General features: G+C 44.7%; 2 protein-coding genes across 2 annotated transcripts in view; both read right to left on the bottom strand.

Annotated features, from left to right (window-relative positions):
• Window positions 1-2,702: 2,702 nt before the first annotated feature.
• LOC142204606 (E3 ubiquitin/ISG15 ligase TRIM25-like) lies at window positions 2,703-4,301 on the bottom strand. The gene has a single exon (XM_075275919.1). The coding sequence runs from the start codon at window positions 4,293-4,295 to the stop codon at window positions 2,703-2,705; it is 1,593 nt and encodes a 530-aa protein (XP_075132020.1). The 5' UTR covers window positions 4,296-4,301.
• Window positions 4,302-8,861: 4,560 nt separating this feature from the next.
• Window positions 8,862-12,284, bottom strand: part of CREB3L2 (cAMP responsive element binding protein 3 like 2) — a 34,567-nt gene continuing 31,144 nt past the window's right edge. Inside the window, exons 10-12 of the mRNA XM_075275229.1 lie at window positions 11,216-11,345; window positions 10,914-11,127; window positions 8,862-10,304 (exon numbers count right to left, since the gene is read on the bottom strand). Coding sequence (XP_075131330.1) covers window positions 10,229-10,304; window positions 10,914-11,127; window positions 11,216-11,345 — 420 coding nt within the window. The 3' untranslated portion in view covers window positions 8,862-10,228. The remainder of the gene's footprint in view (window positions 10,305-10,913; window positions 11,128-11,215; window positions 11,346-12,284) is intronic.

The following is a 12,284-nucleotide window of genomic DNA, read 5'->3' as shown; positions in this document are numbered from 1 at the left end:
CGTCACCGGTGTCGTAGTTCCTGTCCCACCTACCCAGCGCTGTTATTGGAGCAAAAAAGGCGCCAGGGAAGGTGGGAGGGGAATCGAGTAATGGCGCACTTTACCACGCGGTGTTCGATTCGATTCGAACATGCCGAACAGCCTAATATCCGATCGAACATGAGTTCGATAGAACACTGTTCGCTCATCTCTACTTGTCACATTTGGCCCATGTCCAACAACAACTTTCGGCTTGCTCTCGGTGGATGCCGAAAAATAAGTTCAACCAGGTTCAATAGAAGCGCCTTGAGACAAATAGGGGTGGAGTTGTCCATTCATGTCCACAACTGCCTAAATCACCTGTGAAATGAGAGAGAACACCGTGAATGCAGAAGCATTCCACCAGGTAAGGAGATCTGCCCAATTTTCTGGTATTCCAGGAAATGTAACCAGCCCTGATGTTTACAAGTGAAAAGGATAAAGTCATGTATTATCTACTGAAATCAGGCAGGAATAGGTTTTCTGTTTCTATGGTTTGGATAACCTGTCCACTATCATTGCAAGACAATAGGAGAGGCTCCTCTGTCAGCGTGTAAACAATGAAGGTTAATACAGACCAGATCTGGAAGTCAAATGTCTAATTCCTTCCAGTCCTCTATTTTATAGCAGTAGGAGATCGTGACAATATGTGAGTCCTTCAATTTAAAGAGGATCTGTCACCTCTCCTGACATGTTATAGTTATTGGATGTGTTAACAAACTTTATGTATTGGTGACCTAAGATGAGATGTAGAGCAGAGCAAGTGGTATACGAAATCATAGGAAGACTATAGACTTTCTATGGACCTGTGCACTGAAGGTAAGAAGTAAAGAGGGACCAGCGCTTAGCTGAGTACTTTTGTCCTGTTCTTCTAGAGAGTGTTGGGTTCCCCAGCTCTTGGACTCCCATATAGCAAAACTTTGGACCCTCACCTACACCCAAAGCAGAATAAAAATAAAAAAAAAAATCAAGATGCAGGTACTCATCAGTTACATAAATAGATCTTTAATACCATCCCCAGAACGTCCAGCAGTTACAGATCCGGTATTAGCAAATATGGTGCAAACTAACAAAAGTAAGGCAGTTGTCATATGATTAGGAAGAATAATAATAATTAAATGGAAATGAACCCAATTTTCTCAAATGCTGACGATTGACAAATATAAGTAAAATTCTTTTAATCCAACATTAAAGGGTGCATTCACACTGAGTAAACGCTAGCTGATTCTGAACGTAAAACACGTTCAGAATCAGTGTGTATAAAGCAGTTCCCATTCATTTCAATGGGAGCCGGCATACGAGCGCTCCCCATTGAAATGAATGGGCTGCTTTTTTCACTAGGAGCGCTCCCATTGAAGTGAATGGGAAGTGCCCGCGGGTACGGCTAGCTCTGCTCATTCCGAGCCGTACACGCGAGCACTTCCCATTCACTTCAATGGGAGCGCTCCTAGTGAAAAAAGCAGCCCATTCATTCAATGGGGAGCGCTCATATGCCGGCTCCCATTGAAATGAATGGGAGCTGCTTTATACGCACTGATTCTGAACGTGTTTTACGTTCAGAATCAGCTAGTGTTTACTCAGTGTGAATACACCCTTAGGGTGCATTCACACTGAGTAAACGCTAGCTTATTCTGAACGTAAAACACGTTCAGAATAAGCGGCGTCTAAAGCAGCTCCATTCATTTCTATGGGAGCGGGGATACGAGCGCTCCCCATAGAAATGAATTGGCTGCTTCTTTCACTCCGTGCAGTCCCATTGAAGTGAATGGGGAGTGCCGGCGTGTACGCTCCGGCATGAGCAGAGCTTGCCGTATACGCCGGCACTCCCCATTCACTTCAATGGGACTGCACGGAGTGAAAGAAGCAGCCCATTAATTTCTATGGGGAGCGCTCGTATCCCCGCTCCCATAGAAATGAATGGAGCTGCTTTAGACGCCGCTTATTCTGAACGTGTTTTACGTTCAGAATAAGCTAGCGTTTACTCAGTGTGAATTCACCCTTAGAGAGATTTGATTCTGGATTATCAGATGTTCTGAAATATTTTACTGACATTAAGTAAAGACTCAAAGAAGGTAAAAGCTAAGGCCTTATTCACTTGTGTGATGTTTTTGGTAGAGCTAATGTTTTGTTTCCGTTTTTAATGGCCAAGTGTTCTGAGATTTACATCAGTTTTTAACTTTCAGCTAAAAATTCTAGTAGCTACTACTAGGGTTGTTACAAAAAAAAATCAGAGCAATATCTTCAAAAAAAACCCAGCATTTCTGCGATGTGTGGGCTCAGTTTTTAGTTTGATTCTGCTTTCTTTCACCAGTCTTTGGTCAGATCCTTATATCTTTAGGCCGTTGCCCCATGGGACGTAAATGCTCCAATTTGCCTGCAACGGAGACGCTGCAGGAAAAATCATGTTTTACAGTGCAAGCAAAGGGGATGGGATTCATGCGAATCCCATGCCCACTTTGCGGAAAAAAACTCAGTGCGGACACACTGCGATTTGCAAAGCCGTTGCGGCTTTGCAAATCGCAGCATGTCAATTATATCTACGGAAACGCCGGCGGCTTTCCTGTAGATATAATGGGAAGAGAAAGTCAGCGGAGGAAAACTGTGAACTTTCTCTTCAAAGCGCTGCGGAAAGAACCAAAATGCGATCACGCAGCGGTTCTTTCCTCAGCGCTTTAGCACTGCGATTACGGCCTGTGGGGCCTTAGCCTTATAGAACCTTTACTCACTGATATTGCAACGTGAAGGGGCTCGGTGAAGGTGGCAGTGAAGGTGTGTAAGTGTCTGATGGGGTTACACGGCTCATAAAAGGACAACTTCCGGGCCTCATAATCCAGACAGATCCTAACTGTATTACTGGAGATCTTGTCAGGTAACCGGATCACTTTATTATCATGTAACACTAGATACCGATTAATATTATATCTCTTCCACAAACTCCAGGACTTGTTATTATTTCCAATGAGTGACATAACTTCTCTTCTGTCCATACTGGGATAACACATCCCCACCCTCCACTCCGATGACCTACTGCCCTCCACCTCCCAGTAATGTCGCCCTGAGGTAAATCCCCTCCTGCTTATCACCTGAGGATACATTTGAAATCTCTCTGCTGTTTCTGGACGATTCTGCCTCTCTTGTGTCCAGGTCGCAGTTTTCAGGTCGCCTGATATATGGAGATAATTATTAGCTGTGTTTATATCCAGTAATAAGTCCGCAGGGACCGCCACATAGATCCCGCTCCTTATACCTGATATTATGTCACATAATGTGTGTAATGTGTCTGAGATCACGGCCACATCCCGATCATCTCCATCATGGCGCTGTCTATCATGTCCCCCAGTGTCCTCATCACCTCCCCCCTCCTCAGGATCACACAAGTCACCTGTGTCTGGATCCTGTAAGACAGTCAGTGGATCAGTCATGTTACACAGCTCCTCAATGTGCCGCATCTTCATAGACAGCTCGGCCTTCTTTATTTCCAGATTCTGGATCACAGCAGACAGTGACAATGACCGCTGCTCCTCCTGCATGGCGATCTCACTCAGGACCTTCTTCTCCAGGTTGTCCAGTCGTCTCCTGATGTCTATAAACAGGGCAGTGACTCTCTCGGCTTCTCCAGATGCTTTTTCTTGAGCTTTTCTCCAGCTCTCCTCCAGACTCTGGACTCTTTCCTCAGTCTCCTCTCTCTTTGTGATCAGTCTCTGGAGAACATTTCTCAGTTTCTTCTTCTTCTTGGTAGAGGCCTCATCTACTGACTCTATTTTATGTCCTTGATGTTTCCCAATCAAACTACAGGACACACAGATACAAGCAGTGTCCTCAGTACAGTAATATTCCAGGATCTTCTTATGGACAGAACATTTCCTCTTCTCCAGGTCAGTGCTGGGATCACATAAGACGTGTTCTGGTGACTTGCTGTGGACTCTCAGATGTTTATCACACAGAGAAGCTTCACAGAGTAGACAGAACTTCACAGCAGGTCCAGGAGAGTCCACACAGTAAGTGCAGAAGATCCCGGTTTGTGTCTGTGTTGGTTGAGTAGACAATAAATCCTCCATTATATTACGTAGAGCTAAGTTCCTCATCAGTACAGGCCGCTCCTGAAACTCTTCTCTACATTCAGGACAGGAATAAACTCCAGACTGGTCCTGTGTATCCAGAACACGATCAATACAGACCCGGCAGAAGTTGTGTCCACATCTCAGCATTACAGGATCTGTATAAGTGCTCAGACAGATGGAGCAGTCCAGCTTGTCTCTCAGGGCAGAGGACGCCATGGCTGACAGAAGGAAGAGAGAAACGAAACTACAATTCTCTGACACTCAGAACGATGCCATCCCCCACTACAAACAATATTGAACTCTGCCCGCGACTTCGTCTGCGTGTTGTTAGTGTTGATGATCCGCCTATATTCAGCAAATTGCTGCTGTCGATAGTTTGTCTGCTGCGGCATTTCGGCAGCTCTCAAGCTGTCCTGCTGCTGAACTTGTTCTTCACGCCGTGCCTGTGATTGTTCCGGCAGCTCGCCGGGATGCCATATAATGAGCGTGTTGTAGGTGTTGATGATCCACCTGCTCCGGTGTTTCAGCAGCTGTCAAACCGACCTGCCACTGAACTCATTCTTCGTGCTGTGCCTGTGATTGTTCCGGCATCTAAGCAGCTCACTGGGATGCCATTTAATGAGCGTATTGTTGTCGTTGATGATCCGCAACTCAAGCTGGCCTGCCGCTGAACTTGTTCCTCGCACCATGCCTGTGATTGTTCCGGCATCTCAGCAGCTTGCTGGGAAACCATATAATGAGTGTATTGTTGGCGCCGATGATCCCCCTTCAGCTTCACTTGAGAAGAACTCTGTTGACTTCTGGCTTCCTTCATAGCTCTCATTTTAGAATTTTGCAACAAATTAGATTTTATTTTTCCTTCCTGACATGTTTAAAATTGGCAAACTGCTAGTTTGGATTAAAGGTGTTTTCCCATCCAGTGTGTCAGCAAACTGTCTGGAGATGATCAGATAAAATGCATGTACAGAATGGACTGAGGGTTAGCTGTGTGTTTACATAGAGATAACAGACCTGGCTGAGATAAGCTGCTGCCAAGAGCAGTTTATTATAGTATATGAACATAAATTCATAACAGTCGTGAAGCCATGTCATATACCAGGATAAAAAGTAGCCTATGTTTTAATTAAGGTTACAAACTATCTATGTGCTAAATTTCATCCAAATGGGTTCAGACGTTTTTGCTTGAAAGAGTAACAAACATCCAAACACACAAACTTTCACATTTATAATATTAGTAGGATAAACAAAACTAAATGATGTAGTAGAGCCAGTACTGGCAAGAAACTGGAAGAAAACGGGTTAATAGCAGAAATAGCACTTTCATTCACTCCAAAATAAAATACATCTGTTCACCATGGTGGAGACGCATAATTCAATAGACCTTACGCTGGAGGAGCAACTCAAGCAAAGTTCTTAGTAACACTGGCCTTCACCCAGGTCTTGGACCAATGACTGCACCGTAACCCACCACTCCGGCCACGTTAGTGGAGAGCTGAAGGTCGGATTTTGTTCAATTCAGACTCAGGGAAACACAAAATGCCAGAAAAATCCAGCAAGAACTTCTAAACCTTCAAGTTGTCCCACAAAACTCTAGTGATATGGAAAGAGGTTGTCCAGGCAAAAATATTATTTTTTTTAATTAAGCCAGGGGGAGTGGGGAAAAAAAAACATACTCACATGTTCATATTTGCATCCTTCAGCTCGGCTGTCTTCTTGCAGTAGAATTCTTCACTGGCTGTGAGGTTCTTGGGTCCTTTCCTTAGGCTGTTGAGGTTGCTGATTGGCTTCAGCGGTCTCATGGGGAGGGGACTTCTGTTGGAACCATGCTGTTACCAGACCATCGGGGACAGATGAGTGTGTTTGTTTTTTCACCTCCCCTGTCCTAATTTTAAAAAAATCAAAATTTTAGCCTGGAGAACCCCTTTAAGTAAACAACCTATTCTAACGAAGCACCAACAATTTTGAAGTAGATGGAACACCCTATGGACAAACGAATATCATAGTAAAAAGCCCCTAGCCATTGACAACCCAACAAATAATAACAAGCAGGGTGTATCGGCCAAAGGTGCAGAGCTGACTCGATGTCCGACTTGGTGAGCTTCCAGCACAAAACAGCAGGACAACAGCACTGTCGAAGGAAATGTGAGATACCTCCCTTTCCTCTGTAAGTATGCCATAATTAATTGAATCACCAGATGGGAAGGAGAGATGATGAATGAGTCTAAACTTCCCAACTTCTTTCTTAAGGACCAAACCAAGGGGAGAAACCAGGAAGTTAGGGAACGGAGGTTCTACGAAAGGACCGCGCTGCAGACCAACGCCACTTATATATGGATCTCTTCTTGAGCCCACTTGTTCAGACTGTGGAAAAACCACCCCTGGGGAATTAACTGAAGAAGTTCTACCTTCTAATTTATATAACACAGCTTTCAGGACATCTAATACATCACCAGCCTGAGGTAGCTCAAGTAGAAGACCACACTTGCGAACAGGCCAACTCACCCGAGGGTATGAACCAAACCAGAAGGGGGTGGAGGCAGCATAGTATGTCCAGACGCCAATGCTACAGGAACAGCTGAAGCGCCCTGATAGTCCCTGGGTGCAGATCGACCACTCTTCCTCTGAGTCCATTTGTCCACGTGACCTCCTATAGTACAAGTGAGATGAAGTGGATGGAAAGCTCGACAACGACTGCACTGATCAATAGGAGTGCTCATGACCACGTCTTGAAGAACGGGAATTGAAGTGGCTACGATGACTCTGACTCTGAAAATTGAGCTGCTACGGGGACAGTGATACCCAGAAGAGGGGCCCCGACTGATATTGTGGTGCTGGGGACAGGTGAGTATGTTTTGGATTGTTCGTTTGTTTTTAATTTTTACACCTCACTGGTGGCCACAATGGTGGTTCCCGTTCATGGACAACCTCTTTAAAGGGGTTACCTGGGCCAAATTTTTTTCTGGCCACTTCCCCAGTGGGGAACAGTGATGGGGCTATTATATTGTGTTTGGGCAGTGATTGGGGCTAACATCCTTTGGGGGGGACATTAAAATATGTGGGGTATATTAAAGGGGTTGTCCAAGGTTAATTGGGAGGGGAGCTGACAAACGGGCCCCATTAGCTGTATGGCGCCACTACCAGTGCCCGTTCTGTACAAAATAGAAGGCCGGAAGCAGAAAGCTCCATCTGCTGTATAATTGCCTGGTGCCTTCACTGCAGCTCAGCTGTCACTGACTTCAATAAGTGCTAAGGTGCCGGCTAATATACAATGGACAGAGCTTTCTGCTTCCAACCTGTATTGTGTACAGGACGGGCTCTGTAGGTGACTCTGTATAGCTGATCAGTCTGAGGGCTGTCAGCCCCCACTGATCAGGTATTTCTGGCCTCTCCTGAGCACAAACCATAAAAAATCATGCCTGGGCAACCCCTTTAATACACCCCACCAATGTCCAACACTTTAAAGAGGTTGTCCAGTATATAGTGTCTGTACCAGCAGAATAGTGAGCGCAGCTCTGGAGTATAATACAGGATAAGCAATGTAATGTAAGTACACAGTGACTGTACCAGCAGAATAGTGAGAGCAGCTCTGGAGTATAATACAGGATAAGTAATGTATGTACACAGTGACTGTACCAGCAGAATAGTGAGTGCAGCTCTGGAGTATAATACAGGATAAGTAATGTAATGTATGTACACAGTGACTGCACCAGCAGAATAGTGAGCGCAGCTCTGGAGTATAATACACAATAAGTAATGTAATGTATGTACACAGTGACTGCACCAGCAGAATAGTGAGCGCAGCTCTGGAGTATAATACAGGATAAGTAATGTAATGTATGTACACAGTGACTGCACCAGCAGAATAGTGAGCGCAGCTCTGGAGTATAATAAAGTATAAGTAATGTAATGTATGTACACAGTGACTAGACCAGCAGAATAGTGAGTGCAGCTCTGCAGTATAATAAAGGATAAGTAATGTAATGTATGTACACAGTGACTGCACCAGCAGAATAGTGAGCGCAGCTCTGGAGTATAATACAGGATAAGTAATGTAATGTATGTACAGTGACTGTACCAGCAGAATAGTGAGCGCAGCTCTGGGGTATGATACAGGATAAGTAATGTAATGTATGTACACAGTGACTGCACCAGCAGAATAGTGAGCGCAGCTCTGGAGTATAATACAGGATAAGTAATGTAATGTATGTACACAGTGACTGCACCAGCAGAATAGTGAGCGCAGCTCTGGAGTATAATATAGGATGTAACGCAGGATTTATGCAGGATAAGTAACGTAATGATGAACTAGTGTTAGATCCTTCAGCTGATGGTATGATTGCGCATTAGGCCGGAATGGTACTCAACTTTCTATTAAAGTGGATGGTAGAGAGTTTCAGCAGCATTGTGTGCCATTGAACAGCAGATGGCGTTGTACTGACAGTGAGCTGGCAATAATAAAATGCATTTTTTTTTCTCCATGTTCTGTTTTACCAGTCAGCTCATTAGAAAATATGACCTCACTGTATCACGTATTCATGAGGTTACTAAAACCAGCAATAAACTGCAAACACATAGATATTTACACCACGATACAAGTCTCCATTGGGGTCAGGTGCTCAGTGTTCCCCTTATGATTTGGTACAGTTTAAATATAGGGCATGTGTCCCCCCTCCCATTTATGCCGTATATCACACCATATTATATGCTGCTACTTTTTATTGAATTTTTCCATTTTATAAAAAATTATTATACCAAAAATAAGCATAAAACAAAAACAAGGAAGAGAAATGTATGCCCCCAGACCCCCGTAGTGCCATGCGGAAAGTTGTCCACTCCATCTTACATATCGAGACAGGATATTAAAGAAGCCGAAATGAATCAATCCCAGGATTCCTAGCTGGACAGTGATTTGCAAAGAGTCATGGGAAATATTAGGAGTTGGGATCTGTGTTAGTTTCTTTGGAAGGGGGGCTAATACCAAGCAATGTTAGGGTCCTGCATCCCACTCATCTGCTTGTACATGGGGTATATTCAAACGGCAGTCTATGGCGCTGATTTTGGGTGGATTCTACCAAACTGAACCCTACTAATATAAACACCCTGCTCGATCTTTCCTCGGATACTGCGCCCCTTCATCTGGGGTTGACCAACTTTCGAAAGCAAGAGGATCGTAAAGTGAAGAGTAATGGGCAACGGAAGTCAAATCCTACTAATACCTCGCTTCCTCTTCATTTTTGGCCGTGCATAAAGGGGATTAGTAATAGGCAGAGCAAGGAGGAGCGCAGCGCCCGCTTTTGGGATGTCAATGATGAAAAGTAGCACATAAAACTAATAAATACTATTTACAACAGCAGGAGGGACAGCTTTGTAGGGCAAGGACTGGAAATAGAAGCAATCCCATGTGACGTATCAATACATATGGAGGACAACGATGGGGATTATAGGCAAAGGGTTCTGTATATAATCCAGGTATATAAGGCACTGACTGATACAGGATAGCAATTTAAAGGGATGGGGTGTTAGGGGAACCTTAGGCAGTTTATAGAACCCAGCTTGAGTGGAACTATAAGTTCCGGCAAAATTCTCAACGGCAGTGCCTGCTAGAGTGCGACATCTTCAATAACACTTAACTCCCGTTTTTCTCGGTTGGGTGTGGCTTATAAATATTTGCCTAAACATAGGCATTTGTGGGTGTTCCCTTGGGGAGGGGCTTACAAGTTGGGGGGCTGGATTATGATGATGTCTGGGATGGAATGTATTTCCTCTCAATTGTTTCTGTAACATCTTGGGTTGTTAGGGTTAACAATTTCATTGTATAAATAAAAAAATAAAGTCCACTCTTCTTCACTAATCTGGCCGCGGGCTGCGGAGAGGGCTTTCTTCACATCTCAATGCTATGAATCCTCATTATCCTGCGACCTTCCACTTTACGAGCCTCGCTGTCAGACATCCAGGAAATGGGGGGGCGCGTTCCTTTAGGGTCCCATTTGCTTTTTATCATTTGCCAGTGTCAAGTCTAGAGTCCCGGTTTCCTTCACCTGACTAGAGGCTTACAGTCCGAAGGGCCGGCTCAGTGCGGGAACTTGAGGGGTGGCTGCGTCGGGGGTAGCAGAGGCAGAAGGAAGGGTGAAGGTGAAGGAAAGCTGATATTAGGACGTAGCGTTCACTCTTCTGTCCAGCTCTATTACGTTCGTCATTTCATTTTGTCCAAAATCCGAATGGAACCTGAATAATGAGAAATAATCGATCAGCAAATAAAAAAGGTTCAGCCCCCTCCGTGTCCCTAATGCTCCCCACTAGTCTCCAATGTAAAGGGTTCAAGGTAATGGTGGATTACAATGACCCTATGATTGTGGGCCTTGTTACCTATCGATAGTGACCCGAGGTGGCAGGACCTACTACAGTAACCTGACGCCAACCGGGAAAGCTACAAGGCAGAACGTGAGTACCCGAGAGACTGTGCTGCATAATAGTTTAGTGCAGGGGTAGACTGGAATCTGCATCTATTTAGGGGGTCGGATCTGGACTCCAAATTTATCTGTGTTAGCAGACAGACTGGGGATGACTGTAGGAAAGAGGACCAAATATATCTCAGTCTCAGCCGTGCGAACACCAGAAGTTGTCATGTCAGTCTGGGCTGGATGGAGAAGATGAAGAAAAAGAAGGTCTCCAATCAGAATATACGTGACCTGTGAACCATATTACTCTACAATGTAATGTGCCCTGACCCCCTCGTTACTGCCATTGCTCCCCTCTGCAGCCTTCATCTCCGCCATACTGCCCCCTCTACCCTGTCCTTAATCTCCATTCCTGTACACAATGTTTGGCGCTCACCTGTGCCGTACTGTTGAATCCAGGCTGCTGTCATTGGACAGCGTGTGTTGCTTCTCCTGTGACAGGTGAAGCTCCTCTAATACGGCCGTGTGATGCTGAGACAGGATTTCTTTGCTTCTCTCCAAGGTGTCAGGAGAATCCACTGTGACTGCAGAGCTGTATAACTCTTCCCAGCCATGATGCTCCTCGAAGGAAAGAATGCTTCTAGACCTCACTAGGAGAGAAACCATTCATGGTCACCGACTACTGCAGCGAACGGAGACTTCATTAGAGGCCGTACACATGTGAATGATGGCACTTACCTATTGAAGCAGTATATGACTCCTGCCCTGAATGCACACTTGGTTCTGGTAATGTCTTAGTGGCTGATGGGTAGGGGTCAAAGGTCTGTGTGAAACTGCCGAAAATGACTGCAAAGCATAAGACGACCACCTGAAGGGGTGCAAGATGATAGAGGGGGGTCAGACAAGAAAAGGGGTGTTCATATGGAAAAGAATTACAGTGATGAATAATGATGTACAGCAGTTTAGGAAGATTTCCCTGATGAGGAGCTGATGATGGAGGCCCCATATCCCCTACAATGTGACTGCACCAGCAGAAAGAATAGTGAGCGCAGCTCTGGAGTATAATAAGGATGTAACTCAGGACCAGTACAGAGTAAGTAATGTAATGTATGTACACAGTGACTGTACCAGCAGAATAGTGAGTGCAGCTCTGGAGTATAATACAGGATAAGTAATGTAATGTATGTACACAGTGACTGTACCAGCAGAATAGTGAGCGCAGCTCTGGAGTATAATACAGGATAAGTAATGTAATGTATGTACACAGTGACTGCACCAGCAGAATAGTGAGCACAGCTCTGCAGTATAATACAGGATAAGTAATGTAATGTATGTACACAGTGACTGTACCAGCAGAATAGTGAGCGCAGCTCTGGAGTATAATACAGGATAAGTAATGTAATGTATGTACACAGTGACTGTACCAGCAGAATAGTGAGCGCAGCTCTGGAGTATAATACAGGATAAGTAATGTAATGTATGTACACAGTGACTGCACCAGCAGAATAGTGAGCGCAGCTCTAGAGTATAATACAGGATAAGTAATGTAATGTATGTACACAGTGACTGTACCAGCAGAATAGTGAGCGCAGCTCTGGAGTATAATACAGGATAAGCAATGTAATGTATGTACATAGTGACTGTACCAGCAGAATAGTGAGCGCAGCTCTGGAGTATAATACAGGATAAGTAATGTAATGTATATACACAGTGACTGTACCAGCAGAATAGTGAGCGCAGCTCTGGAGTATAATACAGGATAAGTAATGTAATGTATGTACACAGTGACTGCACCAGCAGAATAGTG

Source organism: Leptodactylus fuscus, chromosome 5 (genome assembly GCF_031893055.1).
Source record: "Leptodactylus fuscus isolate aLepFus1 chromosome 5, aLepFus1.hap2, whole genome shotgun sequence".
Taxonomy (NCBI): Eukaryota; Metazoa; Chordata; class Amphibia; order Anura; family Leptodactylidae; genus Leptodactylus; species Leptodactylus fuscus.
Note: the sequence above shows the minus strand (reverse complement) of the source record. Positions and strands in the feature narration are given on the sequence as shown.